Source organism: Cynocephalus volans, chromosome 1 (genome assembly GCF_027409185.1).
Source record: "Cynocephalus volans isolate mCynVol1 chromosome 1, mCynVol1.pri, whole genome shotgun sequence".
Taxonomy (NCBI): Eukaryota; Metazoa; Chordata; class Mammalia; order Dermoptera; family Cynocephalidae; genus Cynocephalus; species Cynocephalus volans.
Genome location: NC_084460.1, coordinates 295975594 through 296002371, shown reverse-complemented (window position 1 = coordinate 296002371; position 26778 = coordinate 295975594). Strand labels below are relative to the sequence as shown.

Here is a 26778-nt window from a genome sequence, read left to right as displayed (position 1 = left end):
TGTGAGTGTGATCGACCAGGGCTCAGTCTCCAGCTCGCCACAGCACAGGGGGCAGATAGGCTGTTTCTCCTCTTGGCTCAGTGTCTGGCTTTTGCACACTTTTGCTTTATCCCACAAGCAAAGAGAGTGTCAGAGTGTTTAGGTGGAGAAGGATCAGGGTCTCCTCTGTGTTTCAAGATAGGCCTGAGGACAGCTTGCAAGGCAGACAGAGGGGGAGCAGGACCTGAGGCAAGAATACAATCAGTACTTTAGTGGTGACAGCAGTGAAAGGATGGACCAGAACTAGAGAAAACGGGCAGGTGAAATCAACAAGTCTGGACCCCTGTGGATGTCGGGAGAAGACGAAGGATAAGGAGGAGTCATGATGACCCCAAGATTCTTAGCTTGAGCAGATTAGGTGGATGGGGATGCCATCGATTAAGAAAGGGAGCTTGGCAGGAAGCTCGTTGAATTTCAGGAGCTTGCAGGACACCCATGGCAACTGCACCCAATAGGCAGGTGATATAAGGGCCTGGGTCTTCGGATAGAGTGCGGTAAGAGACACATATTTGGACACATCCGTGATAGTTCAGCAACAGGAAGAGATGATGGACTAATCTATAGAATATGGGGGGAAATGGGCTAAGAAAAAAATACAACTGATCACCAGTATTTAATATATAGATGAAGAAAAGGAAACCAGATCAAATTCCATAGATTTGAACATTTAAATCAGTTTGCAAAAAGCAGAAAAGTAAATAGGACGGGAGGAGGTTGAGGTAGCAGACATAGACCACAACTGCGTCGAGCAGCTCAGCGGGGAAGGAAGGATGGAGGCAGGGCTGTGCTGAAGTGAGAGAGACTGCGCCAGAGGAAGGGGCTCTTCTCTTTGTTGTTGCTTTCTCTGAAAGTGGAGAGACTTGATCACATCAGGGCCACAGATGCAAGTGTCATGGGAGAAAGACTGGGGTGCCTGAGACTGAAGAGACAACTGAGAAGCAGTATCTGCGAGGAGGCAGGAGGAGGTGGAGAGGCAAGGGTGGGGTTGGAGTAGTGTATCACAGCTTACGGGAGGTCAGCAGTTCTAAGGCGTTCACTCCAAGCAGCTTCTATTTCTAAACACACATGTTTCTAACTGCATTCCCTTACCTGGAGGCTGTTACTCAAAGCCAGTATTTATTCTTGCTCTGTGCTGGTAGTTCGGGAACCTTCTATTTCGAGGAGGAAAAGCCCTTCTCATGATCTCTAAAAATAGAAGGGAGAAGCATAGACTCTGTTGGTCACATCAAGATCTAAGACAGCCTGGACTATGTAACTATAAATTAATGACAAGGATTGAGAATAGCATGACCTGCACCCACAGTGCCAGGAGAATACCTGGGGACGTGATAGCCTCGTCTTCCCAATCGAGTTCTCCCGCTCTGTCTCTTGCAGTGTGTTACAGCTGTGCCCAGTGCTTATTTCTTTCCACTCCGCATTAACACGTGTGATCTGTCTCAGCCACTACTGCAAGCCCTGGAGGGCAGGGACTGTCACATTTATCTTTCAGTCCTCCCTGGGATCTGCCCAGAGCTTGTCACACACATTTGTTGAATTAAATTAAATTGTCATGTTCAAAGCAGTCTCTGAGGTGGCTGCACATCTGCGTCAACGATGCTCCCAAGGCCCAAAATGTTTTTACAATCTGGCTTAGAAATATCTTCGGAGACACATAAAAGGATTGGTCACATTAATTCATATTCAGACAATGGTTTTTGTTCCAAATGGTATTTGTTCAGTGCAATAGCCAGCCTCCAAGATGACCTTCTACTAGTCACTCTCAGATAGTACTCTCCCACATTACACCAGGGTAGGTCTGTGTGAATACTAAAGTACGCAGAAGTGGTGATATATCACTTCCAAGATTAGGTTATAAAAGTCTGTGCTATCTGTCTCGGGTGCTCTATTGCTTGTTCTCTCTCTCTCTCTCTCTCTCTCTCTCTCAGGTCATTGTCTCTTGGGGAATCCAGCTGTCATGTTTTGAGAGCTTTCAGCTAGCCCTGTGGAAAGGCCATGGGGTGAAAAACTGAGCCTTCAGTCTACAGCCCATGAAGAAATGAGCCCCCCCAACCACCATAGCTTGAAAGTGGATCCTTCAGCCCCAGTCAAGTTTCAGACGAGACCACAGCCCCAGTAAACATCTTGTCTGCAAACTCATTATAGAACCCGAGCCAGAACCACCCAGATAAGTGCTCCTGAGTTCTCAGCCCTTAGAAATGGTGAGATAATAGGTGTTTGTTTTAAGCTGCTTAACTTGGGGGTAATTTGATATACTGCAATAGATAACCAATGCACCCAAGTAAGTTATTAATCTGATTCATGATATTTATTTCCAAACAACTTTTAGCTATTTCCAAAATCAAGTGCAAGGGCAAATATTTGCCACTACTATGGAAATTCAAAAGAATAGGCCATAGATTCTGAAGGCAATTCCAAAAGAAGTGCTCAAAAAACATTTTTTGGCAGTGGTCACACTGTTGTAATAACTGTATATTCTCCCAAGTGACAACTTGGAAGAGAAATAAAACTTACACATTTTTTTAAAAATCAAGCCTCAGATTGTAAGCCCTGGCACTTCACATATATTGGAGTATGCCTAATGTAGATCAGACATTGAGCTCATTGAAATATTAATGTCTGTGTTATTTATTTTAATGGAGGACTCTGAACATATAGTGGATTTCACAATTCTTCTGGAAAGCAGGATGGAAAAAGCTCAGGCTTTAGAGTCTGACAGATCTGTTCAAAGTCCTGTCTCTGCCGCTCACTCCCTGAGTCAAAGTCCGACATTGGCAGTGTAGCCCTGAGCAAGTGACAGAAACTCACTAAGCCTCAGTTTGCTCAACTATGAAATGGGAAAAAAAACATAGCACTGCTTCACAGGATGGTTGTGAGGGTTAAAGGAGAAACTTGTGTTGAGCATGAGTGCAGGGTAAACATTTCCTGTGTGCCAATTAGTGTTATGAGTTACTGCTCATTTCTCCATCTCGATGAGCACAACTGGTTTACAGAGCTATCATGAAGATTAAGTGAGAAAACTGATCTGTCCGTGGGAGGGACAATAACTGTTGGTTTTGTTCACTTACTGAGAAGTATGGTTGAGCATAACAAAGAGGAGATCATTACAGTTTGTGCTGTTCAGAAAATGTTTCAGAGCAGGGCAGGAAAAAAAGTCAATGCCGACTTCCTGAGCCAGACTTGATATTTTGAGTCGTGGTAACTTTTAAGTTAGGACCTCAAGGTTAACTTTTTAAAGATTTGCAAAGCAAGTTCATACGCTACTATTCTTTTCATTTTCACTTAAAATAATTTGCATTTCAGGGATTTGGTTCCCATGAAATAGCTTCAGCAGAGTCTGGATTGATCGGGGTCTGGTGGTGTCCCACTTACCAAGTGACCAATCATAAAATTGTTCACTTCTGGATTCGTCAGAAATGAGACCTATAACACAGTAACAGTCATAGACAAAACCCCTCCTCCCACTTCCAGAATGTTCTGTGATTTTGTTGTCTTTGCCACAAATATGCTTCCTAAGCAAAGAATCCGTGGAAGATCACCAAAGAGTTTTGCTGCCATCAGCACCAATGGGAAAAAGACTTAGGAACATAAAAATGACTCCTAAATCATAGAACACTAACCCAATCCCACTTCAAATTAGAGGCCATACAAAAAGGAAAAAAAATGAGAGCCCATTCTTCTCCAACCAAGACACGCAAAGAGACGGTCGGCTCTAGTCACAAGGCTGGAGAATTAGACCGTTCAACCTCAACTAGTCAGATGAGGTTTAGTCCTCATCCTCTCAGCTACAATTATTGCTACCTGGACCTTGTAACTTAGGTAGTGCACCAGGACAAAAAAATTATGTTCAAGTTATGGGACCCAAGAGGAAAAACCAACACTGGCCCTGCCTGCTTGACAGAGATATTAAGACTGTCAGATGAAATCATGTATGGAAAAGCTCTGTATAAATATAAAATAATATCTAAATGAACAGTTCTATTTTCTATAATTACTATCATTGTTCAAGGGTTATATATAGGTATTTCTAGTTTTAAATGACTCACTAACAAAGAGCTAACATATGAAGTTGTTTCAAGAAAAAAAGTTGAAGAAAAGCAGATCTTAACTTACCAAGTGTATAATTGTTTCTCCATGGAGGGGATCCCAACATGTCCCCAAAAATCATCTAAAGAAATTTAGGCATCAGTATGTATCAGCACATGAAAGAGAGAAAAGGAAAGAGACTGTTGAAAATGTGAATGTTATCTAGAAGACTCTGATAAATTACATAATTTATTTTTAATGATATAAGTCAATATATTATATTAAATAACTATGTGGTATCAAACATGTATGTTTAAGAAAGCACACAGGGAAGAGCAACTTACAGGAAGTTTAAATTGACTAAAAAGCTTTCCATTAGACTCAGAACGTTCTCCCAAATGTTGTGGACCAGAAAAACAGAACATTGTTATACAGACTTGCAAATAGACTGAGTTTAGGTCAAATTTTGGAATTTTCTCTCTATGAAGTCTCTGTAATGTGTTCAGTAGGAAAAGGTGTTCCCAAGTAATTTCATGAAACCACTGAATGTCCATGCAATCGTCACAAAATTAGGTGGCTGCTTGGCTCACAATCTTTCCTCCAAGAGTCCAGGCTGACTACCTGCTACTCTCTCCATCTGGAACAGTCACAGCTGGTCTCCTGCCCCATCATAGCGATTGGTCTGGGATGGGTCACATACCAAGACAATTCAGTGGAGAAAGAATAGTCTTTCAACAAATGGTGCTGGTACAACTGGATATCCACTCAGAAAACAATGAAGTTGGACCCCTTTCTCATACCATATAAAAAAACTAAATAAAAATGGGCCATACACCTAAATGTAAGACTCATACAAACAACAACAAAAATAGATAAATCGAACTTCACCAAAATGCACCATCAAGAAAGTGAAAAGACAACACACACAGATGGAGAAAATATTTGCAAACAGCTCAACAATAAAAAGACAAGTAGCCTAATTAAATATAGGCAAAGGATTTGAACAGACAATTCTCAAAAGAAGATATACAAATGATGAATTATTAGTTATTAGGAAAATGCAAATTAAAACCACAATGATGCCACTTTTACACCTACTAGAATGACTAAAACAAAAAAGACAAACAATAACAATGTTGGCAAGAATGTTTAGAAACTGAAACCCTCAAACGTTACTGGTGAGAATGTAAAATGGTGCAGCTGCTATGGAAAATAGTTTGGCAGTTTCTCAAAAAGTTAAATATAGAGTTACTGTATGATCCAGCAATTCCACTCTCAAGAGAATTAAGAAAACATATTTCCACGCAAAAACTTGCACATGAATGTTCATAGCATCATTATTCACAATAGCTAAAAAAGTGAAAACAGCCCAAATGCTGATCAATTAATGAGTGGATAAATCAAATGTGGTATATCCATAGAATGAAACATTATTTAACAATAAAAAAGAAAAAGGACCTATCCATGCTACAACATGTACAAACCTCCAAAACATTGTGCTAAGTAAAGTATGCTGGTCACAAAAGAACCCATATTGTATGATTCCATTTGTCAAAATAGACAAACCCATAGACTCTGAAAGTAGGTTAGTGGTTGCCAGGGGCTGAGGGGAATGGGGAATAAAGAATGACTGCTAATGGGATCTCTTTTCAGGATGATAAAAATTTTCAAAATTTAGATAGCGGTGGCAGTTGTACAACCTTGCAAATATGTTAAAAACCACTGAACTGTACACACCAAAAGGGTGAATTGTATGGTATGTGAATTATATCTTAATAAAGGTGCTCTGTTTAAAAACAGGGGTATTAAAACATCACATCGTACATGGTAAATATACATAATTAAAAATAAATAAATTACATGTGTAAAAGAAAAACAAAAAGAGGGGGCACATGACGTCAGCCAGGGCAATGTGAGTAATGCCAAGAGATTTCTCTAATGAGAGCTAGAGAGAAATGCTTCCTTTTCCTCCTAAATTCAGAAAATATGAATCTAAGTAGCTGTGGCTTCACTTCCTACTGCAAGGAGAAAGCTCATCTACAATAAGAGAGAAGGAAAGAGGGAAAGAAAGAGACAGAGAGAGAAATAAAAAAAAAGGAAAAGGAGGAAAATACAGTGCATGGGGTGTTGAAGGTTCCTAAATCAAATCGTCCATGAAGCCGACTTCTCCCTTTCCTTCCTGGGAATGTGATCCAGGGAATCATCCTTTTTGACTTAGACTACTTCTAGCTGACTTTCTGTCTTTTGAAATGGAGGGTAGTAAATGAATAAAATGCCTTTCACTCTCACCCCGAGCTCTGAACTCCTGTTGCTACTCTTTTCAGTTTCTCTCTTTTGGACTGTTTTGGGTCTCATTGCTGAAACCCAACCAAATATTATCCCATCCAACCCAAATCAGAAAAAAGTTTCTAAAGTCAAACACACTGACTGGAAGCAAAAGAAAGTAAAAAGAGAGAATCAACCTACAAGCATCAGGATTGCACTCTGGGTGGCAACTGTGCCTTGCAGGATTGTGTGAGAGCTCATCCACGACACAGAAACCTTTATCCTCTGCATATCTCTCTTTCAAAACTGAGAAAAAAAAAAACAATAAAAACTACCCATAATTCAAACATTTATTTTCTTAAGGAGAGGAGAATATTTGTAAATTTAGAAATGTATTTTCTCAATTTCTTTACAGTTACTATACTTTTTTTAAAATATGGGATGGAAGTCCAAATATTTTATATTTATTTTCTCTCATTATGTCCTTGCCAGATATTTTCTACTTGGTCTATGTCCTTATTAGTTATAATTTGGATTTTTGGTCTTAATCTCCATGGCTTTCATCTTTCTTTACATTATATTCTTCACTCCGGAAATTCTTCTATATTCTGCATATGTTTTTCAAGTGATCTTTATTCTCATTACTCTGGAATTTTATTTTTCAGTTTTATTTCTTCTATTTCCTTCTTCCAACAATGATTTATTTGTTCTATGACTAAATTCATCCTACTCTATTGTCTTTCATGTTTGTAATATCACCATTTATGTCACTGAAAATGGTTAGCAGCTGTTTTCTAATTTTTTCCTCTGTTTCATGTAAGAAATCTTTCTATAATGTACACGCAGATCAAAAACATCACATTGTACCTCATAAATATACACAATTACTATTTGTCAACTAAAAAGAAATAAAACTAAAAAGTGATCCATTTCAGAATTTCCAGGGATTACTATAAATCTATCTGCTTTCTTCCTTTTCTTTTGAATTGCAGAATTCTTTAATTTGGGAAATTATTTTTCTCAGTTTTCTCTTAATTCTTTATGATCTCCCAAGCTCTAAGGACAAGCAACCTGGGAGTTTATTTTTAAATCTAGTTTGTTCCAGGGACTAACTTAATTTAACATCAAAGTCTTCTTACAAAACTCGGAATTGGAAGAAAAGAGAGTGGTCTTCATTATGCAATTAGAAAGTTGCCACAGATTTGTGGGTTGTGCAAACAATTAGTCAGCTTCCCAAATCAAAGACGGAAGAGGGGTTACATTAGGTGGTCCTTTGTTAAGTCAATTTCAATTGTGCTAAAGGTCACAAAATGAACTGGAATCCATTTTTCCCAACCTTTACTATCAAACCCTAGCCCTGGTCAGCATTCTCCCGCTCCTCTTCGGCCCACCTCCTGTCTCCTCATATTTACTCTCACTTAGATCCAATCTGTTCTTCATCTGACTCTACCACTCCCCTACTTAAAGCCCTTCAGTAGCCCCCAGTGCCATTAGGATAAAGCCAGAAATCCTTGACGTGACCCATAAGGTCCATCTTAACGTGACTACCGCTCATCTCCAGCCCCGCCTTGTGCCTCTCTCTCATATTTTGCTTATCCCGGTCATCATGTATTTGTGTGTATTTCAACCCACAGCTTCTCTTGCACTTCAGGGTATCCCCACATGACTTTTCCCTGTGCTTGAAATACCCTTTCCTCCCTCCCCTCTACATCCTGCCCCTTTTGTTCTGACACTTGCCCACGCTCCAGGGCTGGGTTGGAAGTCACTTCCTCAGAGAAGTGATATTCCTTCCGCATGATATTCATTCCTCTCACTATATGGTCCCAAATGCTTGCCTGGTAGCCAGGATTATTCCTGTTTAACATACATCTTCCTCCCAGACAAGTCTATAAACTCTACAAGGGCTAAGACTATGTTTGTCTTGACTCCCACTGTCTTTTTCTCCCAGGCAAACCACAAAATCAATACTAACAAAATTCCTGTGGAATGATAGGCTTAGTTCATGTCATTTCTGTGTTATCTGGGCCACAAGCACGTGAGCGTGTTTCTGTGAACATATCTGAATTCCTAGATATTTTAGTAAAATCCAGAAAAGAAAACCCTTTGTACTTTGCTCTAGCAAACCAGAGAAGATCCTCAAACTATGGTCCTATGTCAAGCTCAGAAGCCACCTGGGAATTGACCCTTCAAAGTTGCCAGTGGGAAGATCAATTAGTAAGGTTACGGTCAACTAAAAACTGTTTGTGGAGAAAGTTCTAACAAACTGTACAAAATTCTCTTTGCACCAGTAAGACCATCCCCTGTAATAAGAGTTCCTCAGGCATCACTTTCGTTACTTCTATTTCTAAAATAGACTCCCACACAAAGTAGTTAAGGTGTGGGTATGTTAGTAAGAATATGGGGAAATTAACTTTTAAGTGCAATTCTTGAAGTTAAAATTTTATACTCTTTTAATGTAATTTTTACCACAGAATTAAAGCTTTAAAAATTGAATAAAAATATAAGATGTGAGGAAAATGTTGTTGGACAGACTCAGCTGTGTAATGGTTGAAACATTTTAAAAATACCCATCAAGAATATTACCAATTGCAAAAGAACAAATAATGTAACAATTATGTTTTTATCTCTAGTTTAAAGAGGCTTCCACTTTATATCATATTCCTGACCATCTCTTCCCCAGTTTTCTTGTATTCATTCAACAAGTATTTATTGACACTGACTGTGTATCAAACATTGTCCTAGACTGACAAAAACAAACATTCCCTGCCCTCATGAGAAGTGCAATCTACTAAGGACAGCAGTCAATTAATGGACAAATAAATATAATTTCCAGTCAGAAATATATGCATTATTAACTTTATAGTATTATGGCAAATCACGTTCAATGCAATTGAGGGGAAAAAGAAGGGTCCTACCGTTTACTGAGCATCTGTTATACAGCAGACACTGGGCCAGATCTTTCATGTCCATCAACCTGCCACCTGTAAGGTGGTCTTTATTACTGATACATAACAGATGAAGAAGCTGTGGGTCATGAAGATTCAATGAAGGTTAAGTATCCTGACTTAGACTGCAGAGCTGGTAAATAGTTTTGAACACTGATCCAACAAAAATGCCCCTCTCTGTTGCACTAAACCATAGTGCCAGGGAGCTGCATACTTAGATCTAAAACTCTGAAGATTTGCTAATTGTTACTTTAGGGTCACATCCCAAATCTCAGGGTGAGAGAGAGAGAGAGGATAGGTTGGAAGATACAGGAGGTATGGACAATGGGATTGCAGGTGTACCAGGGAGGATTCAGTTGTGTAAGCAGAGTTATGTTTACCGTGCCTGGGTTGTGCTTCAGCTGCTTATCAAACCACCCTGCCTCTCACAGACCATGCAGACTCTAGGAGTTGCTGCTGCTGTCTGAGGGGAGACAAGCCCCCGGTCATACCTCTTCGCTGCTGTGAGACTCGGACGAGGAGGACCAGTGGCAGCGAACCTGTACATGCTGCACCTGGTCGGCAGACATCTGCACAGTGCTTCTGCAAACAGCTGTTGGCTGGAAAAGGCAAAACAATGAGTGACACCTTCAGCCCGCTTATAGAAACAGTGAGCTTCAATCCAATAAAGCAGGTGATACTGTCAGGTTTAACGAAATGGTGAAGAAATCAAAAATTCACAGAGGCATTTTGTTTTTCCGAAAAATGAAAATTTCGGGCTGCCCAGTTAGTTGACTTGGTTAGAGCACGGTGCTGATAACACCAAGGTCAAGGGTGCGGATCCCTTACTGGCCAGCTACCAAAACAAAACAAAACAAACAAAATGAAAATTTCTCAAGACCCAACCAGAAACAAATGAAATGTTTAAATATCCCTTAGTGTTTGATAAATTACAAGTCTTTAGGAAAAACAAACATTCCCTGCATGAGCACTCAGCGGGCTGCCTTGAATGAATTTCCATTCGAACAAAAAGAAATGGGAAGAATCCCACAGCACTTTGCTCTCTTCTCCTTTGCCCTTGAATTTTGTTAGAAATAGACACTGAGGCACTTTGGTTTGGGTCCTTCGTAAAAGAGAGTTACAGTGAAAAGTTTCATGAAACAAACAACAAAACAATCCCCTTCTAAGTAACAAAACCTTGGGAACTTGTACATCTGAATGCAAACACTACGGAAAGCAAATTTTGGATTGACGGAGTGGCCCTGTTCAGGTGGGATTCCTGCCCACGGTCTTGACTAAGTGTCGTATCATGCTCTGGTTACAGAGATACAAAATGAACATGCCATGTTCCTGATGTCATGGAGCCTGAACTAGCAGGAGGGGCAAATATCATGCAACGGTCAACTGCAAAATAACGCAACCTGTGCCAGGAGCACACTGGGCATTTCACATTGATTTATGATGGAATTTGAAATGTGTCTGGATGCGGAGGACTAGCGGCAGTGAGCTGCTGGATTTTTCTTTGATGTTGACCTCTCGGTATTCACTTTACCTGATACAAATTTATCCCCATTTGAATGAGCAGGAGACTGAGGCACCAGGGATTAAATAATTTGCCAGGATCACAGACTGCACAACTCAAGAGTGCAAGTCCTTAACTACTGGGCCACATCGCCCCTGCCAGTGAGGCCAGATACCAGCAGGGCAGTGGCCAAGCTCTTTGTGTAACTGTGAACCAGCTCCAGGTCGTGGTAGAATCAAGGCTCTTCCTTAAGTTAGTTTCTGGGACCGGGTCCTTTCCCACACTTACCATGTAGTAGCCCCCTTGGAAGGCACATGCAGAGGGGTCTTCTCTGGACTCTCTCCTACATGTAGTTTCTCGAATGTTGAACGCCAATGTCATGATCAAGTTGTCCTCACCCAGGACCTCAACCTTCACAAAAATAAAATATCAGTTGGTGATAGATGTGTTTCTGAAGTTCACGGTGCTAGCAAGGATTCTCTCTGCCCAAAGAGAAAAAAATTCACAGAATCACCCACCATGAAAGTTATCAATTATTTTAGCAACCACCTAGTTCCATGCCTTCATTCTGAAAACCAGAGAGAAAAGGTGATTTGCCAAAGTCATACAATACTTTAGTGACAAAAATAGAACCAGAATGTAGGTGTCCTAACTCCAAGGCCAGAATTGCTTCTAACAATTTACATTTGCAATCAATCATCACCACTTGTGGATTCCGTATTTGTGAATTCACCAACTCTGAAATCAATACCTGCAGCACTTTTCCAATCATTCTTGGATATGCGGAGAGTGGCAGGGAAAAACGTAAGTTGCCCTATGTGCATGTTCCCAACTGAGGTCAACCAAGGCGATGCTCTGCCTTCTCATGCTAGCTTCCATACTGTAAACACATGTGTTTTTTGTGGTCTATTGAGTGCCACATTTTTTTTTTTGCAATTTTGTGCTTTTTGTTGGTAATCTCAGTGTTTAAAATGGCTCCCTGGCCTAGTGCCGAAGAGCTGTCTAGCATTCCTAAGCGTAAGATGGCTGCCATGTGCCTTGCAGAGAAAATACGTGTGTTAGAGAAGCTTTGTGCGGACATGGGTTACAGTGCTGTTGGCTGTGAGTTTGATGTTAATGAAACAACAATATGCATTCAATTAGGTGTCTTTAAACAGGAACTGATAAAACAAGGCTATGTATTGATGGGTTGACAAAACTATTGTAACCCAAGGTTTGCAGGAAGCTAACCCTCTATTTCCCCTAGGAGCAATGCTTCAGTATTTGCTAATTCAGTGCTCATGGCAATTTTATAGAATATATAACTACCACAAATAGTGAGAATCAAGTATATATTAAATGTTATTTTTCTAGAAGAATTCTGTGTAATTTCTCAATAATTCCTGAAATAAGTAATTAAACAAAAAGTGCATCTCTGTTGTACGGAGTGTTATCCAACTCCAGCTTCCTGCAAGAGCAGTCCTGATCCCTGAAGGAGTTTATATGGTTTTCTCTCCTTTCCACCAAGGGGGCGATACTGGGGGACTCTTCCAAGCTTCCTGACCATCTGGGGAGTTCTGATGACATGGAAGTCTTGTGATTTGTTGAGTGCTCACTGTGTGTTCAGCAGAGCAGGGAACATATCACACAGCTTAGATTCCAGAGGGGCTGCCACCTAGTCAGGGCATTAAAGAGAACTGAATAAGATCATCCCAGAGGGTTATGTTGCTTTAAAGAAAAGCAACAAAAATAACATGGGGAGGGGGGTGGGAGGAAGAAGGTGCTTTAGAGAAAGTGCCAGAAGGGTCTTCCCAAGGAAAGGGAATGTAAGCTGAGACTTGAAGGAGCGGGAGGCTTTTTCCATTGCGTGAGGAGAGAGCAGAGCCGATGTGCTGGGGCAGGGACCACGACGGTGGAGAGATGGGAAGGGACAGACGGTGTACAGTCTCGTAGTCCGTGGGAGGATGCTTAAATTTCATTCTCAGCGCATGAGACGCTAGCACAGGGTTTTAAGAGATAAATCTGCGTCACCATGGCTGCTGCAGGGGAACAGATAGCAGCAGGAACAAGATGGTAGCGTGAGGCCGGGTGGACACCCGCCATGCTCCAGTAGCTGACAACACCCCCAGGCTCCTTTCCTTGGAGTCCCTGAGCCTGTCCTGTGGCAAATGTGAGTCAGCAGCACGTTCAACCCACTGCCCAGTGAGAAGAGAGCTCAGACCACTTCCAGGCAGGGCATAATGTGCACAGGTGGACAATTTTCTTTTGGAAATAAGTAGTAAACTCCAAGCTTCGGACAGGGGTCTTCATGTCTCCTAACACAGGTCATGGAGTGCTGATAAAAGTGGTTTTCTGAAAACGAGTAGGAACAAAGCCTCAACCTTGCCATTGATTACTACCTTATTTATTTGTAATTTTAATATATTGGATATTAAATCTGAGTTTCACAAAAAAGAATAAAAAATAAAAACCTCCCCTATCAGCTGCAGCCCATTGTGGGGGTCTCTCTACCTCCGAGCATGATTCAGCAATTTAGCTTGAAGCAATTTGATGAAAGTGAAGAGGCAATGTAAAAGTTTAGCTGAAAAGATGAAAATGTGGGTTTTTTGATCATTTTATTGAACCACGAGATGATTGTGCAACCTTTTTTGTATCTTCGAGCACTCTTAAATGCTCTTTCAAGAATATGGAGAAACACCTGACATTTCTGCTGTCTTATTTGAACTCACTTTCAGCCTGTGAGTTTCTGCTCAGTGTTGTTCAAAAAATGTAGGACAGCCCGAAAAAGTCACTCAACACGGAGGAATCGGTTGGAAAAAATTCAAAATCCAGCATTATTGCTGAAGTAAAGCATGGTGATTTCTAATCAATGTTACAGTACGGTCGTGTTTTTCTTTTAAAAATTATTTTATATCCACAAATGAAGAGAAAAAGCTCCAGAAAGATTTCTCCCATGGGTTCATAGCATGTGTCTCAGAGAGATGGATAATAGACGTTATTTTGGGTTGTTTTTTTTTTCTAATTTTTATTTTCTGACTTTTTATACTGATCCTATTTTGGTTTTTTTATTTCAAAAAGAAATACAAATATGTAAACAATAAAAGACCTAGAACAATTCTTTTTGGCCATTATAATAGTTAATTTTAAGTGTCAATTTGCCTGGGCCATGGTGCCCAGAGACTTGGTCAAACATTATTCTGGATGTTTCTGTGAAGGTATTTTTTGAATGAGACTAACATTTAAATTGATGGGCTTTGAGTCAAGCAGATTGCCCTCCATTATGTGAGTGGGCCTTCTTTAATCAGTTGAAGGCCTTAAGGGAACGAACACAAATCCCCCAGGTTGGAAGGAATTCTGCCAGCAGACAGCCTTTGGACCCAAACTGCAAATCTTCCCTGACTCTCCAGCCTGCTGGTCTATCTCATCAGATTTCTTAACTTGCCAGTCTTCACAATTGCATGAGCCAATTCCTTAAAATCTCTCCCTCTCTCTGTCTCAGTATATGCATACAGACATGCACACATACATACGTACACATATGAGGGGTCTTCAAATTTTTCATGGAAAGATTAGTATTATCTTTCAATTCTGTTTTTCCACAAACTCTTTGAAGTGCCCTCGAATACATACATCCTATTGGTTCTGTTTCTCTGGAGAACCCTGATAATTCAAGAGAACAGTCATAATTTAGGTTTTTCAAATAAATTCCTTCTTAATGAACAAAAAGTAAAGATCAGGAGTAGCTGGCTAAGAATAATTTAGAAAGCCAAGAAGCATAAAAATACAAAGAAGATAAAAGATAGAAATGGCCATGAACATGTAAAGGATCCCAAACCTCATGGCTTTGCCTCCAGATGTGCCCCGAATCCATCCCTGCTCCGGCCTGGCTGTGCTGGAGGCTCAGCTGCCCTCACTGCCTGGCTGGGCTCCCCACCAGCCTCTCACCAGCCTCAGTTTCCTCCCTGGCACCCAAACGCACACGGCAGCTACGGAGATTGCAATGGATTGACCATTGGCGGCCCCCACCCTGCGTTCACGTATTGCAGCCCAAATACTGATGTGAAAGATTCGGAGGTGGAGACTTTGGGAGGTTATTCGATCTCGAGGGTGGAGCCCTCATGAATGGAGTTAGTGCCTTATTAGAAAAGGCCAGAGAGCTCGCTATTTGTCTTTCTGCCATGTCTGGACACATATCTGGGTCTGCAACCCAGAAGAGGGCCCTCACCAGACCCCAAACGTTCTAGTACCCTGATTTGGAACTTCCAGCCTCTAGACTATGCGAAATAAATTTCTGTTGTTTTTAAACCACCCAGCTTATGGTACTTTGTTATAGCAGCCTCAACTGACGAAGACAGAGATCTTCTACAAATGCAGAGGTCTTCTCTGTTTAAAACCTTTCCAGAGGCTACCCACTGGCCCTAAGCCAGACCCCAAACTCCTCAAAATCATGACCTAGCTATGTCCCACCTCTGACCCCACTCCAGCCCCACTTCAACCTCCCCAGCTCACTTGGCTCTAGCTGGACTTCTGTCCCTCTACGTCCTTCCCTCAAAAGGTCTTCCCATGGCTGGAACTTGTTGCCACTTGAGTGAGTCCTAGCTCAAATGTGACAGCCTCCCTGGGACTTCTGCCCCACCTGGCTGCTGCCCCAGCCCAGGCTCATTCATCTACCAACCTGTTTTACGTTCTCCACAGCACTACCCCCCATAGAATTTGAGTTCTATGAAAGCACAGCCTGGCTCGCCCTCTTCATTTCCTCGTCCCCAGCACAGGGCCTGTGTCCTTTCCTTTCTCCCCTTGTGTCCATTGAAGAAACAGTCCAAGTGAGCCTGATGTCAAAGCTGGAGCAAGGAAGCCATCATTACTGAAGTCTTATCACCTTACTCTTTCTCATTCTTTTAAAACTGGGAGCCCAAGAGGTAAGTAAATTGAATTCAATTGCAAGGGAATTTGATCCAAATTTGTTGGTAACACCCAGTGGTTCTTAACTCTGACTACAGATTAGAATGACCAGGAGAGCATTTAAAAACATGAGCCCCACCCTCAGAGACTGGGCTTGACTTAGTTGGCCATTCCTCCCAGACATCAGGAATATTTAACGCTGCCAGGTGATGCTGACGTGCAGCCCCAGTTGAGAGCCACTGGGTTTGTTGAGCAAACTCAGAGACAGAGTAGAAGGGCCCTGGGCTTCTCCCTAGGTCCACTGAACTCTACCCCAAAATACCCGCATGTATATTCACACGACTAAGCCACTTATTTCCTTTGAACCTACTCCTAGAAGTGAAATTCTGCAGTTAAAAATACTTGCTAATTTTAATGTTTAACATGCTTGTAAATATGCTTAACACCTGTTTCCCAATTGCTTTTCAAAGATAATTTTACCAAATTATACTTTCTCTAGTAGTGTCTGAGATTTCTTTTCTTTTTTTTTTTTTTTTTGGCTTTTTGTGACCAGTAAGGGGATCGCAACCCTTGGCGTGGTGTTGCCCGCACCGCACTCAGCCAGTGAGCGCATTGGCCATTCCTATATAGGATCCGAACCCGCGGCAGGAGCGCCGCTGCGCTCCCAAGCACTGCACTCTCCCGAGTGCGCCACGGGGCCGGCCCTGAGATTTCTTTTTCACCATGCTACTCTTCCTTTTTACCTTGTTATTTAAATTCTTTTTTTTTTTTTTTTTTTTCTTTTTGGCTATTAGAGAAGTTGAATAATTTTCCAATATTTCTAACTCATTTGTATTTCCTCTTCTGTGAATTACTTGTACCTTTGGGGCCACTGATCTGCTCACTCAACCCTCTCCTGAGGACTTTGCTTCCCCCTTGTCTGCTAGTATAGAGAGAATTGGTATTTTGGGGGCCATAGATAGGGAGTTTGTAGAAGACATGATTAACACACACGATGTAATGCAAAATGTGAAACACTCCCAAGATGAGTGATTTCATCGGGAGAGATCAAGGAAGGAGGGTCTGGAGAGTCTCTCTCCCTTCCAGTGGGGGCAGAAATGGAGTTTTCCAGGAGAAGGCACGGTGAATGCAGCTTGACCAATGAATCTGAATAATCAGAAGAGGCTGGGGAGAGGTGAGAATAGGCAGATTCCAAGTGGAAGAGCAGTGTACTTAAGGCAGAGAGGCATCTCTTATTAATGCACTCATTGAGGACCACACACACTACATATAAGTGTGTTTATTTTAGGTGCACGTGTGTCCGGGCTTGGGTGTGTGTGATTATACCGAGATGGCACACATGCTGGCAAGGGCCCTGGGTGGCTGTGCTCACACCAGCTCCTCTCCACATGTCAGATTTCCATGGTACCAGTCACTGGTTCTCTCGGGATCTCTCCTCATGCACTGATTGATTTAATTAATTACTAACTTCTGTAGTGAGCAATAGCTAAATTACTATTAAATTTAAACGTTTCATCCACAAGCTTGGCAAGAGGATGCCAATTCCACACCACCACAGTGGATTTATTAAATGCTATTGGAAACTGACATTTAGAAGCCAACCCAAGCAGGGTGCAAGGAAGGGGGTTCTTTACTCTGACCCAGTACCCTTCCAGAAGCTGTCCAACCTTTGGCTTGGTGGCTGACCATGCATAGCTTGCAGTGCCCCACACCACAATGTCCAGGTCCAAGTGGCCCATGCCTTGGTTCTGGGAAGAGTACCTAACTAAAGCAAAGCCCGTAGGCTTCATGACCTATGACCCAATTTAAAAAGATGACTGGGACAGTTGGATTCATTTCCTCCAAATTTGGAAAAGAGAAACTGAGCCAGTTTCTAAAGTAAAAAGGTCAAGATGAATGTGGTATATTTGGTATTTGGAGTCTGGGGCTAGGAAACCATGAGCCATTGCTCTGCAGAGTAGCAGAGGGAACAAGCTGTGGGTGAGCTAAGGGGCACCAGGAGGGACAGGAGAGGGACAGGTGCGCAGAGAGAACACAGAGGCCAGGTGGGGGAGCTGCTCCTGGACTCCTGGCCACATCTCCAAGCTTATTCCCACACAGCCTGGCTGCACAGTTTTTACTCCTAAGACATGTAACTTTATAGAACCTCCCCTACCCACCACCTTGTCTATCTTCGCTTGAGGGTATTTCTGCTCCTACCTGCAAAAGAGCTCTGTTAAGACGACAACTAAGCAGGGAAATTACCTGGGAACAGGAAGGAGGGAAGCAACTTGCTTCCTACGTTTCTCGTTTCCTTTGAGGGACGTTTCTACATTTCTTTCCTTGCTAATCAAGACTCAGCCCTTAGAAGCCCAAGAAAATTTCTCTTTTCTCTAGTTCCCAAGTCTAACTGGAAGCAGAATATTACTAAATTGACAAAGAAAGATGGATTTTTTTGGCTCAAAAACCAGAATTTACTTTCTATTAGTATTAGAAGCAGAATCGCTGAATTCAAAAGGAGGCTCATTTCCAATAAATGAGCAGGTCTTAATAAAGCACCTCAGATGGAACCGCGAGGACTTTGGGCACAAAGGCAGGGTGCAGGGAGGCAGAAGACGAGGGTAGAGGAAGAAAAGAGCAGAAGAATCCGTCATCCAAAGTAGCTTTGAGAGCCTCATACAAAAGTGATCATTAGATCCTTTCTCTGTCAAAAAAAAAAAAAAAAAAATAGGAGAGAGGTGACCAGCTGTTATCTTTTTAAACTGGAAAAAGTAAAAATAAGTGTACCCAGCAAACAGACCAAAGACAGGAGCAGGAGCTGTGGGAAGAGGTGCGGAGAGGGCTGCACTGTGCACTTACTGTCTGTAATGAGCTTCGGAACGCCCGAAACAGGAATGGACTCAGTGACTGGGAATTCACTTTTGCCACAGAGGCACCGAGGGCTTCCCTCAAGGAGGCCGGATCGTAGTCGTACACTGGGAAACCTGGACACACAAGCACACGGGCCACAGTGAGACAAGACGCGTGGGCCCAGGCGGCTTTGCATCTTTAAGAGCAGGTGACCCCGTTATTGAGCCCCTTACCTGAGCAAAACCAGTCATTCATTCCAAGAGCAAACATAATCAATATCTTCATTGCCACCTTCTCCATTCTGGGAAGAATCATGTTAGTGTACAGCCAGGGCGATGGTCTCTGTACGGGTTTGGGGATGACAATTCTTCCTGAGAGCGGCTGTCTTTATCAAATGTGACCTGGCCGCTCTCTCGGATTGGAGCCGTCCGTAACTTACACAGAAACAATTGATCCTGGGGTCAATATTTACTGCTGACTCTTCCTATGGAAAAGTTCCAATTTGAGGCCATGTTTGAAGTTTAGACCTCACCAGGGGACTTTAGTCCACAGCAAAAGACATCAGGAGGTTCAGGACTCCACGTGGGCTGTTTATTTCTCTCTGTTTTAAGTTCATCCACGTGTGCTGTTTATTTTCCCCGTTTTAACTTTCTTCTTCTGGGGAAGGGGACATAATCTTACGTGCAACAAAATGGTTCATTTTAAATTATTGCTGATTTAGTTTCCTCTCATGGTCCTAAAGATCTTGCAGTTGACTTTCTGAAATCGTATGGGTATCTTTTGGGAAATATGACTTTAAAGAAGAGAATTTTATTTAAGGGCCCTAAATATTCTAAGAACATGTGCAGTAAGAAGCTGTGACCCACCATCCTGTTCACCAACCTTCTCTGCTCGAGGACCTTTCTGCACATCACCTGGATTATAAGGTATTAATATATTGATGGTTCTCGTGCACTGTAAAACCCCCAGGTAGTTTGTGAATTATTAAAAAGGAGAGAGAGATACATTATGGAAATACAGTTTGGGTTATGTGTAGGTCACAGCTGTACTGTGTCGTGTCTCAGAAAGACCAGTCATTGCCGTTGGTGGTGACAGCTAATTTGGAAACTTGCTAAAATATGCCTTTCAGCAATTATCCCAGACATGGGTGAGGGGGACGTGACCGAGGCCTCTTGCTCATGTCGCTCTGGGCCTGATGAGTTTGGCAGACCTCAAGCCCCTCAGACCTCTCTGAGCCACTTCTCTTTCTCACTATGTGAGACAACTTTATTAATTAAAATACTGCCTCGGTTTTGCCTGCCCTTCTCACAAAGGGGTAAAATTATGCGTCTGATGATGTCCCATACTGATCAGATCATGATGTGCCCATAAATATTTAAAGGTCTGACCCAAAAGGCGTTCTTACTACCAGTCATATTTAACAGCAATTTAGCACAGGATATATTTAATATCCCTGGGTGAGCTCCGTGTCTAAATGCCCATTCACCCCACTCGACCGCAACCCTGGGTCCAGCAGTTTCTGCCACTCTCCAGCCTCATCTAGGGCCATGCTCCCCCCCCCCCCCATTGGTCCCAGTCAACCAGGCATCCCTGTGCTCCTCGGGGACACCTTGGGACTTCCATCCCAAGGCCTTTGCACATGCTGTTCCTGCTGATAAACCATAATGACATTCCTCTAGTTCTCCCCAAAGTCAGCTCCTTCCCACCATTTAGGTCTTGCTTAAACAGCACATCCTCAGAGAGCTTCCCAATTAACCACCTTCCTAAATGCCTGTATCCTCCACCCCTCCCCGTCAGCTCTCTGCTTTCTCCCTTCCTAGTACTTATCACAAATGTGTAGTGATCTTGCTTGTTTTTTGACTTGTCTTTCTCCTCTAGCAGACTACAAGCTCCATGAGGCCGGGACCATGACTGTCTTGTTTGTGTTAGACTGAAGCACCTGGACAGGAATACAATTAAATATTTGTTGAATAAATGAGTGAGCGAGCACACCTGGTCTCTCTGAACTTTAATCCAAGTCTTTCTGTTTGAAGACTGAATTCATTTCTTGTGTGTAACGACTACACAGAACAATGTGCTATGAGGTGATGACCCCTAAAATTTGTAATTCTATTACTTTTAACCTGGTTTGAACTCAATTCCATTAGAGTCTTCCAAATTTAACTAATGGCACCATCTGGCTCCAAACTCCATGGTCTCATTAAATGAGCAGAGGAAATAAAAGTAATTGCAAAAGAGGGGAGAGATTAAGGAGACAACAATAAAATGTTGTCAGCACAGGATTATTGATTTTGCTTGTAGCTTGCTGGTGTGGGGATAGATCATTTCATTTCTCAGACTCTCTTGGCTACAATTAAACATTGGCACAGGGCATGCAGGACAGGCACTGATTAGTGCTAAAAAGCAATGATCTGAAAAATGCCTCTGCAGAGTTCCGTCATGTCTGGTAAAACTGGAAGATTAAATATAAGCCACCCATTGAAATTCAGGTCATAATGATTTCTTTTATTATTCTTCCTCCTCTGCAGAAATGTGTACAACATTAATTCTAGCAATTTTCTGCTGTTCCAACACAAATTATTTAGTTAAGGTATTAAAAGTTATGGGGCACTAAGTGAAGAGGGTTGTATTAGTCTGTTTCTGCTGCTTATGACAAAATACTATGGAACTGGGTGATTTAAAGGAAGAAGAAATTTATTGCTTACAGTTTCAGAGGTTAGGAAGTCTGACGTCCAGGGAACACATCTGGTGAAGGCTTTCTTTGGTAGTGACTTCAGTGATGGCAGGTACCACATTGCCAAATGACAGAGCAGAGAGAGAGTAACCTCCTCATTCACTCTCCTTTTAAAGCCCTACAAACCAAACCCCTGACCACCATTTTTAATCCGTTCACTACTGCAAGGTCCTACAATCTAATCCCCTCTCCAACGCTCCACCTTTCAGTTACCATCATAGGATTTCCCACCCTCCCAACAGTCACAGTGGGGGGCCAAGTTTCATAAAACTTGGGGGACAATTCAAGCTTCAGTGAATTTTGGGGGGGTCATAATTCAATCCATGACAAGGGTTGTATAGCTTTTTAAAAATATAGCTCCTGGGAAATTTATATAAAATTTATTTCAGAAAGCTTAACAAGAGCAATTGGGAAAGTGTTGACTAAAGATGGGTGGGTATCCACTTCACAGTCTAGTAAGATTCATTGCTATCATCTTTATCATTTCTCTGGAGATCGTTTCTTTCCTTTTGGTCATCTCTATAGTATTATTTGAGGAAAATCACTAAATTTAGAGCAAATGGAAACCAAATCTTCATCTGATCCATAAATCACAAATTTTGCAGCAGCTTTCCAATTTTTTGTAATAGCAATTTCTAAACTCTTGAACTCCACTGTCAAGATTAACCTTGGTGGCCTATGGTCACAACCTTTCCATGTTCAATGCTATTATTACATTTACTATATAGGGGACAACCTGTTATCTGCAAAGCAAAGTTGTGCAGATCACTAGTTCTCAAAGTGTATCTTGCAGACCAGCAGCTTCAGCATCAAAAGTCTCTGAAGACACTTTCACTTATCACAATCTTAACAAAAGTGGGTATCTTCAAAGTTCCTGGGAATGCTTACTTTCTTGAGTAGTTGAAGGGACTAGAACATGCCTTGAAAATGTGGTTTCCATTCTGGCTGAGTGTCAGAAGAACCCAGGAGGTGTTTAAGAAAACTAGTTCTCTGCACCATACTCTTCAACACTTGCTATTTTCTGTTTTTTGGATAATGGCCATCCATCCTAACAGGTGTGAGGTAATATCTCATAGTGGCTTTAATTTGCATTTCTCAGATGACTAGTAATTTTGATCATCTTTTCGTATACCTGTGGGCCATTCATATGACTTATTTGGAGAAATGTCTACTCAAGTTGAGATAGGAGTTGCTCAGTTTCCCCTGGGTTCAAGTTTTAGGCCACTCCCTGGGCCTCGAACCACTCCCCTAGGGCTCAGTCCCCTCCTCTGAGTCCTGAGCTCCTGTTACGTGCTGCATCTATGTGCCGTACCCACACATGGCAATTGAGACCACAGGAAGCAGACCCATGTAATCCTGGTGGCCGAGCATACTCAGTAAAAAGGAGTTTATCTCTTGAATGACCTTCCACTGGAGGTGCTAGAGAGCACATAGAATATTCTAGGTATATTCAGTGCATGTGATGGAATTTGACCAATGAGCCTGCTCCAGAAAGAATAACTAAGCATGAACAAACCTGTTGCATAACCTGTTACATAACTGGGAGCCACCCCCTTAACTGAATATTCATTAATAGTATGAATACGTATAGATAGCCAAGCTATAAAAGTTGAATCCAGGAAGAAGGCAATGCTCATTATCTCTGGAGCCTGCCTGCACTTCATGTATGAGGTGTGTATGCTTTACTTTTCTTGTGTTAAACTTGCCTTTAACAGGCTGCTGTTCACTCTGAAGCCAGCCTGCACTTTGCCTGTGAAGCACGTATTTGTTAACTTTTGTATTAAACTTGCTGAGGCTGCCTCTCACACTCTGGAGCCAGCCTGCAGTTTCCCTGTGAAGTCTGTACTTCTTATCCTTTACATTAAACCTGCTTTCGCCTTCTACTGTCACTCTGCTCTTGAATTCTTTCCTGTGGTAGAGTCAAGAACCTGGTGGCTTTTGACTCACGATGGGGTGGCTTTCAGATCTCCCCAGACCTTCTCCTCCAGTATCAAATTCCTTCGCCCATTTTTTAATTGGGTTATTTGGGCTTTTTGCCATTGAGTTGTAGGAGTTCCTTATACATTTTAGATATTAGCCTCTTATCAGATATATGGTTTGCAAATAATTTCTCCCATTCTGTAGGTTGACTTTTCACTCTGTTGGTTATTTCCTTTGCTGTGCAGAAACTTTTAGTTTGATTTAGTCCCACTTACCTATTTTTGGTTTTGTTGTCTGTGCTTTTGGTGTCAAATCCAAGAAACCATTGCCAAGACTGATGTTATGAAGCTTTCCCCCTGTGTTTTCTTCTAGGAGTTCTACAGTTCCAGGTTTTGTGTTTAAGTGTTTAACCCATTTTGAGTTGATTTTTGTGTACGGTTTAAGATTAGGATCCAATTTCTTTTGCATATGGATGCCGGTTTTCCCAGCACTATTTGTGGAGGACACCATCCTTTCCCCATTATGTATTGAAGTTCAGTTGACCATTTTTGCAGTTTCACTTCTGGGCTCCCTATCCTGTTTCATTGGTCTATGTTTCTGTCTTTATATAAGTACCACACTGTTTTGATGACTGTAGCTATGTTTTGAAATCAGGTAGTGCAATGTCTCCAACCTTGTTCTTTTTCCTCAAGATTGATTTAGCTATTCATGGTCTTTTGTGGTTTCCTATCAATTGTACAATTTTTTTTCTATTTTTGTAAAACATGCCATAAGGATTTTGAGAAGAATTGCGTTGAATCTCTAGATTGATATGGGTAGTATAGCTATTTTAACAATATTCCAATCCATCAACAAGGGTCATCTTTCCATTTATTTTTGTTGTCTTTAATTTCTTTCCACAAAGGTTTTCAGTTTTCAATCTACAAGTCTTTCGCCTCCTTGATTAAATTTATTTCTAAGTATTTTCTTCTTATTGATATTGTAAATGAAACTTTTTTTTAATTTGCTTTTTGAATTGTTTGCTGTTAGCATATAGATGGGCAACTATAGGTTGCATGTAGACTGTTGTAGGCTGATTTTGTATCCTGCAATTTTGCAGAATTGTTTATTAGTTCTAACAGATTTTGTGTGTGTGTGTGTGTGATATTTATTATTGTCTACATATAAGATTGGATCATTTGTGAACAGAGATCATTTTATTTATTCCTTTCCAATTCTGAATGCCAATTATTTCTTTTCCTTGCCTCCTGCTTTGGCTGGGACTTCTAGTACCATGCTGACTAGAAATGGTGAGAGTGAACATCCTTGCCTTGCTCTTGCTCTTAAAAGAAAAGCTTTCAGTTTTTTACTATTGAATGTGATGTTAACTGTGGGCTTTACATATATGGCCATTATTATGTTGAGGTAATTTCTTTTTATTCCTAGTTTGTTGAGTGTTTTTACCATGAAAGGGTGTTAAATTCTATCAAATGCTTTTTGTGCATCTGTTGACATGATCATATGATTTTATCTTTTGTTCTGTTAGTATGCTGTACCACATCGATTAATTCCCATATGTCAAATCATCCTTGCACCTCAGGGATGAATCCCACTTAGTTATAGTGAATGATCCTTTTAATGTGTCGTTGAATTTGTTTGGCTAGTATTTTGTTGAGAATTTTTACAACTTTATTTATCAGGGGTATTGGTCTGTAATTTTCTTTTCTTATAGTCCTTTCTGGGTAATTTTGGCCTCATACAATGAGCTTAGAAGTATTCCCTCCTCTTTGATTTTTTTGGATGACTTTCCAAAGGATTGGCATTAATTCTTTTTTAATGTTTGCTAGAATTCGCCAATGAAGCCACTATTCCTGAGCTTTTCTTTGTTGGAAGGTTTTTGATTCCTATTCAGTCTCCTTACTAGTTATACATCTGTTAAGATTTGGGAGGTTTTATGTGTCTAGGAATTTATTCATTTCTTTTAGGTTAACCAATTTGTTGGTGGGTAATTGTTCATAGTAATCTCTTAGAATCCTTATTTCTTTGGCAGCAATTATAAAATCTCCTCTTTGACTTCTAATTTTATTTATTTAAATCTTTTTAGTCTAGCTAAAGGTTTGTCAATTTTGTTCATCTTTTTCAGAATCCAACTTTTAGTTATGCTGATTATTTTCAATTGTTTTACTATTCTCTGTTCCACTTATTTCTGCTCTAATATTTATTATGTCATTTTTTTTTTTTTTTTTTTTTGGCTAATTTGGGCTTATTTTGTTGTTGTTTTTTTCTAGTTCCTGGAGGTGTAAATTTACATTTTTTATTTGAGATTTTGTTTTTTCATGTAGGTATTTATTGCCATAAACTTCTCTCTTAGTACTGTTTTTTGCTGCATCACATTAAGTTTGGATATGTCATGTTTTTATTTAAATTTGTATCAATATTATATAATTTTTTTTCTTTGACCCATTGGTTGTTCAAGAGTGTGTTGTTTGATTTCTACATATTGGTAAATATTCCAGTTTTCCTTCTTCTATTGATTTCTAGTTTCATTCCATTGTGGTTGAAAAAGATATTTGGTATGATTTCAAATTTCTTAAAACTATTAAGACTTGTTTTGTGACCTAATGTGTGATCTTTCCTGGATGATGTTCTGTGTATGCTGGAAAAAGACTGTGTATTCTTCAACATACACAAGTCAATAAATGTGATATACCACATCAACAAAATCAAGCAAGGACAAAAACCATATGATTATCTCAATAGACACTGAAAAAGCATTTGACAAAATTCAACATCCCTTCATGATAAAGACTCTCAGCAAATCAGATATACAAGGAAAGTATCTCAACACAATAAAAGCCATATACAACAAACCCACTACCAATATCATCCTGAATGGGGAAAAGCTGGAAGCTTTTCTGTTAAGAACAGGAATGAGACAAGGATGCCCACTCTCACCACTTCTATTTAATACAGTATTGGAAGTACTAGCTAGAGCAATCAGGCAAGAGAAAAATAAAGGGCAACCAGATTGGAAAAGACAAAGTTGAACTGTCCCTGTTTGCAGATGACATTATCCTATTTATAGAAAATCTAAAGATTCCACAAAAAAAATCTTAGAGCTGATAAACTATTTCGGTAAATTTCAGGATACAAAATCAACACACAAAAATCAGTAGCATTTTAACACTTTAACAATGAACTAGCAGAAAAAGAAATCAAGAGAGTGAATCCATTATAATAGTGACCAAACACACACACACACACACACACACACACACCTAGGAATAAATTTAACCAAGGAGGTGAAAGAGCTCTACAATGAGAACTACAAATCACTGCTGAAAGAAGTTAAAGAGGACACAAAAAGATGGAAAGACATTCCATGCTCTTGGACTGGAATAATAAACATTGAAAATGTCCATACTACCCAAAGTGATCTACAGATTCAACGCAATCCCCATCAAAAAATCAATGACATTCTTCACAGAAATAGAAAAAACAATCCTAACCTGAGCAAAAGACCACAAATATGGACCTGAGCAAAAGATCACAAATAAGCAAAGCAATCTTAAGAGAACAAAATAAAGCTGGAGGCATAACATTATCTGACTTCAAATTATATTACAAAGCTATAGTAACCAAAACAGCATGGTACTGGTATA

The 26778-nt window shown here is 40.8% G+C and overlaps 1 protein-coding gene across 1 annotated transcript; it reads right to left on the bottom strand.

Moving 5' to 3' along the window:
- Positions 1 to 1138: 1138 nt before the first annotated feature.
- SPP2 (secreted phosphoprotein 2) lies at positions 1139 to 18789 on the bottom strand. The gene is made up of 7 exons (XM_063085424.1): positions 18717 to 18789; positions 18493 to 18617; positions 11062 to 11184; positions 9764 to 9871; positions 4150 to 4204; positions 3409 to 3459; positions 1139 to 1224 (listed from the first exon to the last, which is right to left on the bottom strand). The coding sequence occupies exons 1-7, from the start codon at positions 18781 to 18783 to the stop codon at positions 1139 to 1141; spliced, it is 615 nt and encodes a 204-aa protein (XP_062941494.1). The 5' UTR covers positions 18784 to 18789.
- Positions 18790 to 26778: the final 7989 nt, after the last annotated feature.

Coding starts and splice junctions, on each gene's coding strand:
- SPP2 (XM_063085424.1), bottom strand. CDS start 18,783: ATGGAGAAGGTGGCAATGAAGATATTGATTATGTTTGCTCTTGGAATG. Junction 18,618..18,716: donor GAATGACTGGTTTTGCTCAG/GTAAGGGGCTCA, acceptor TTGTGTGTCCAG/GTTTCCCAGTGTACGACTAC. Junction 1,225..3,408: donor ATTTTATGATTGGTCACTTG/GTAAGTGGGACA, acceptor TTCTATTTTTAG/AGATCATGAGAAGGGCTTTT.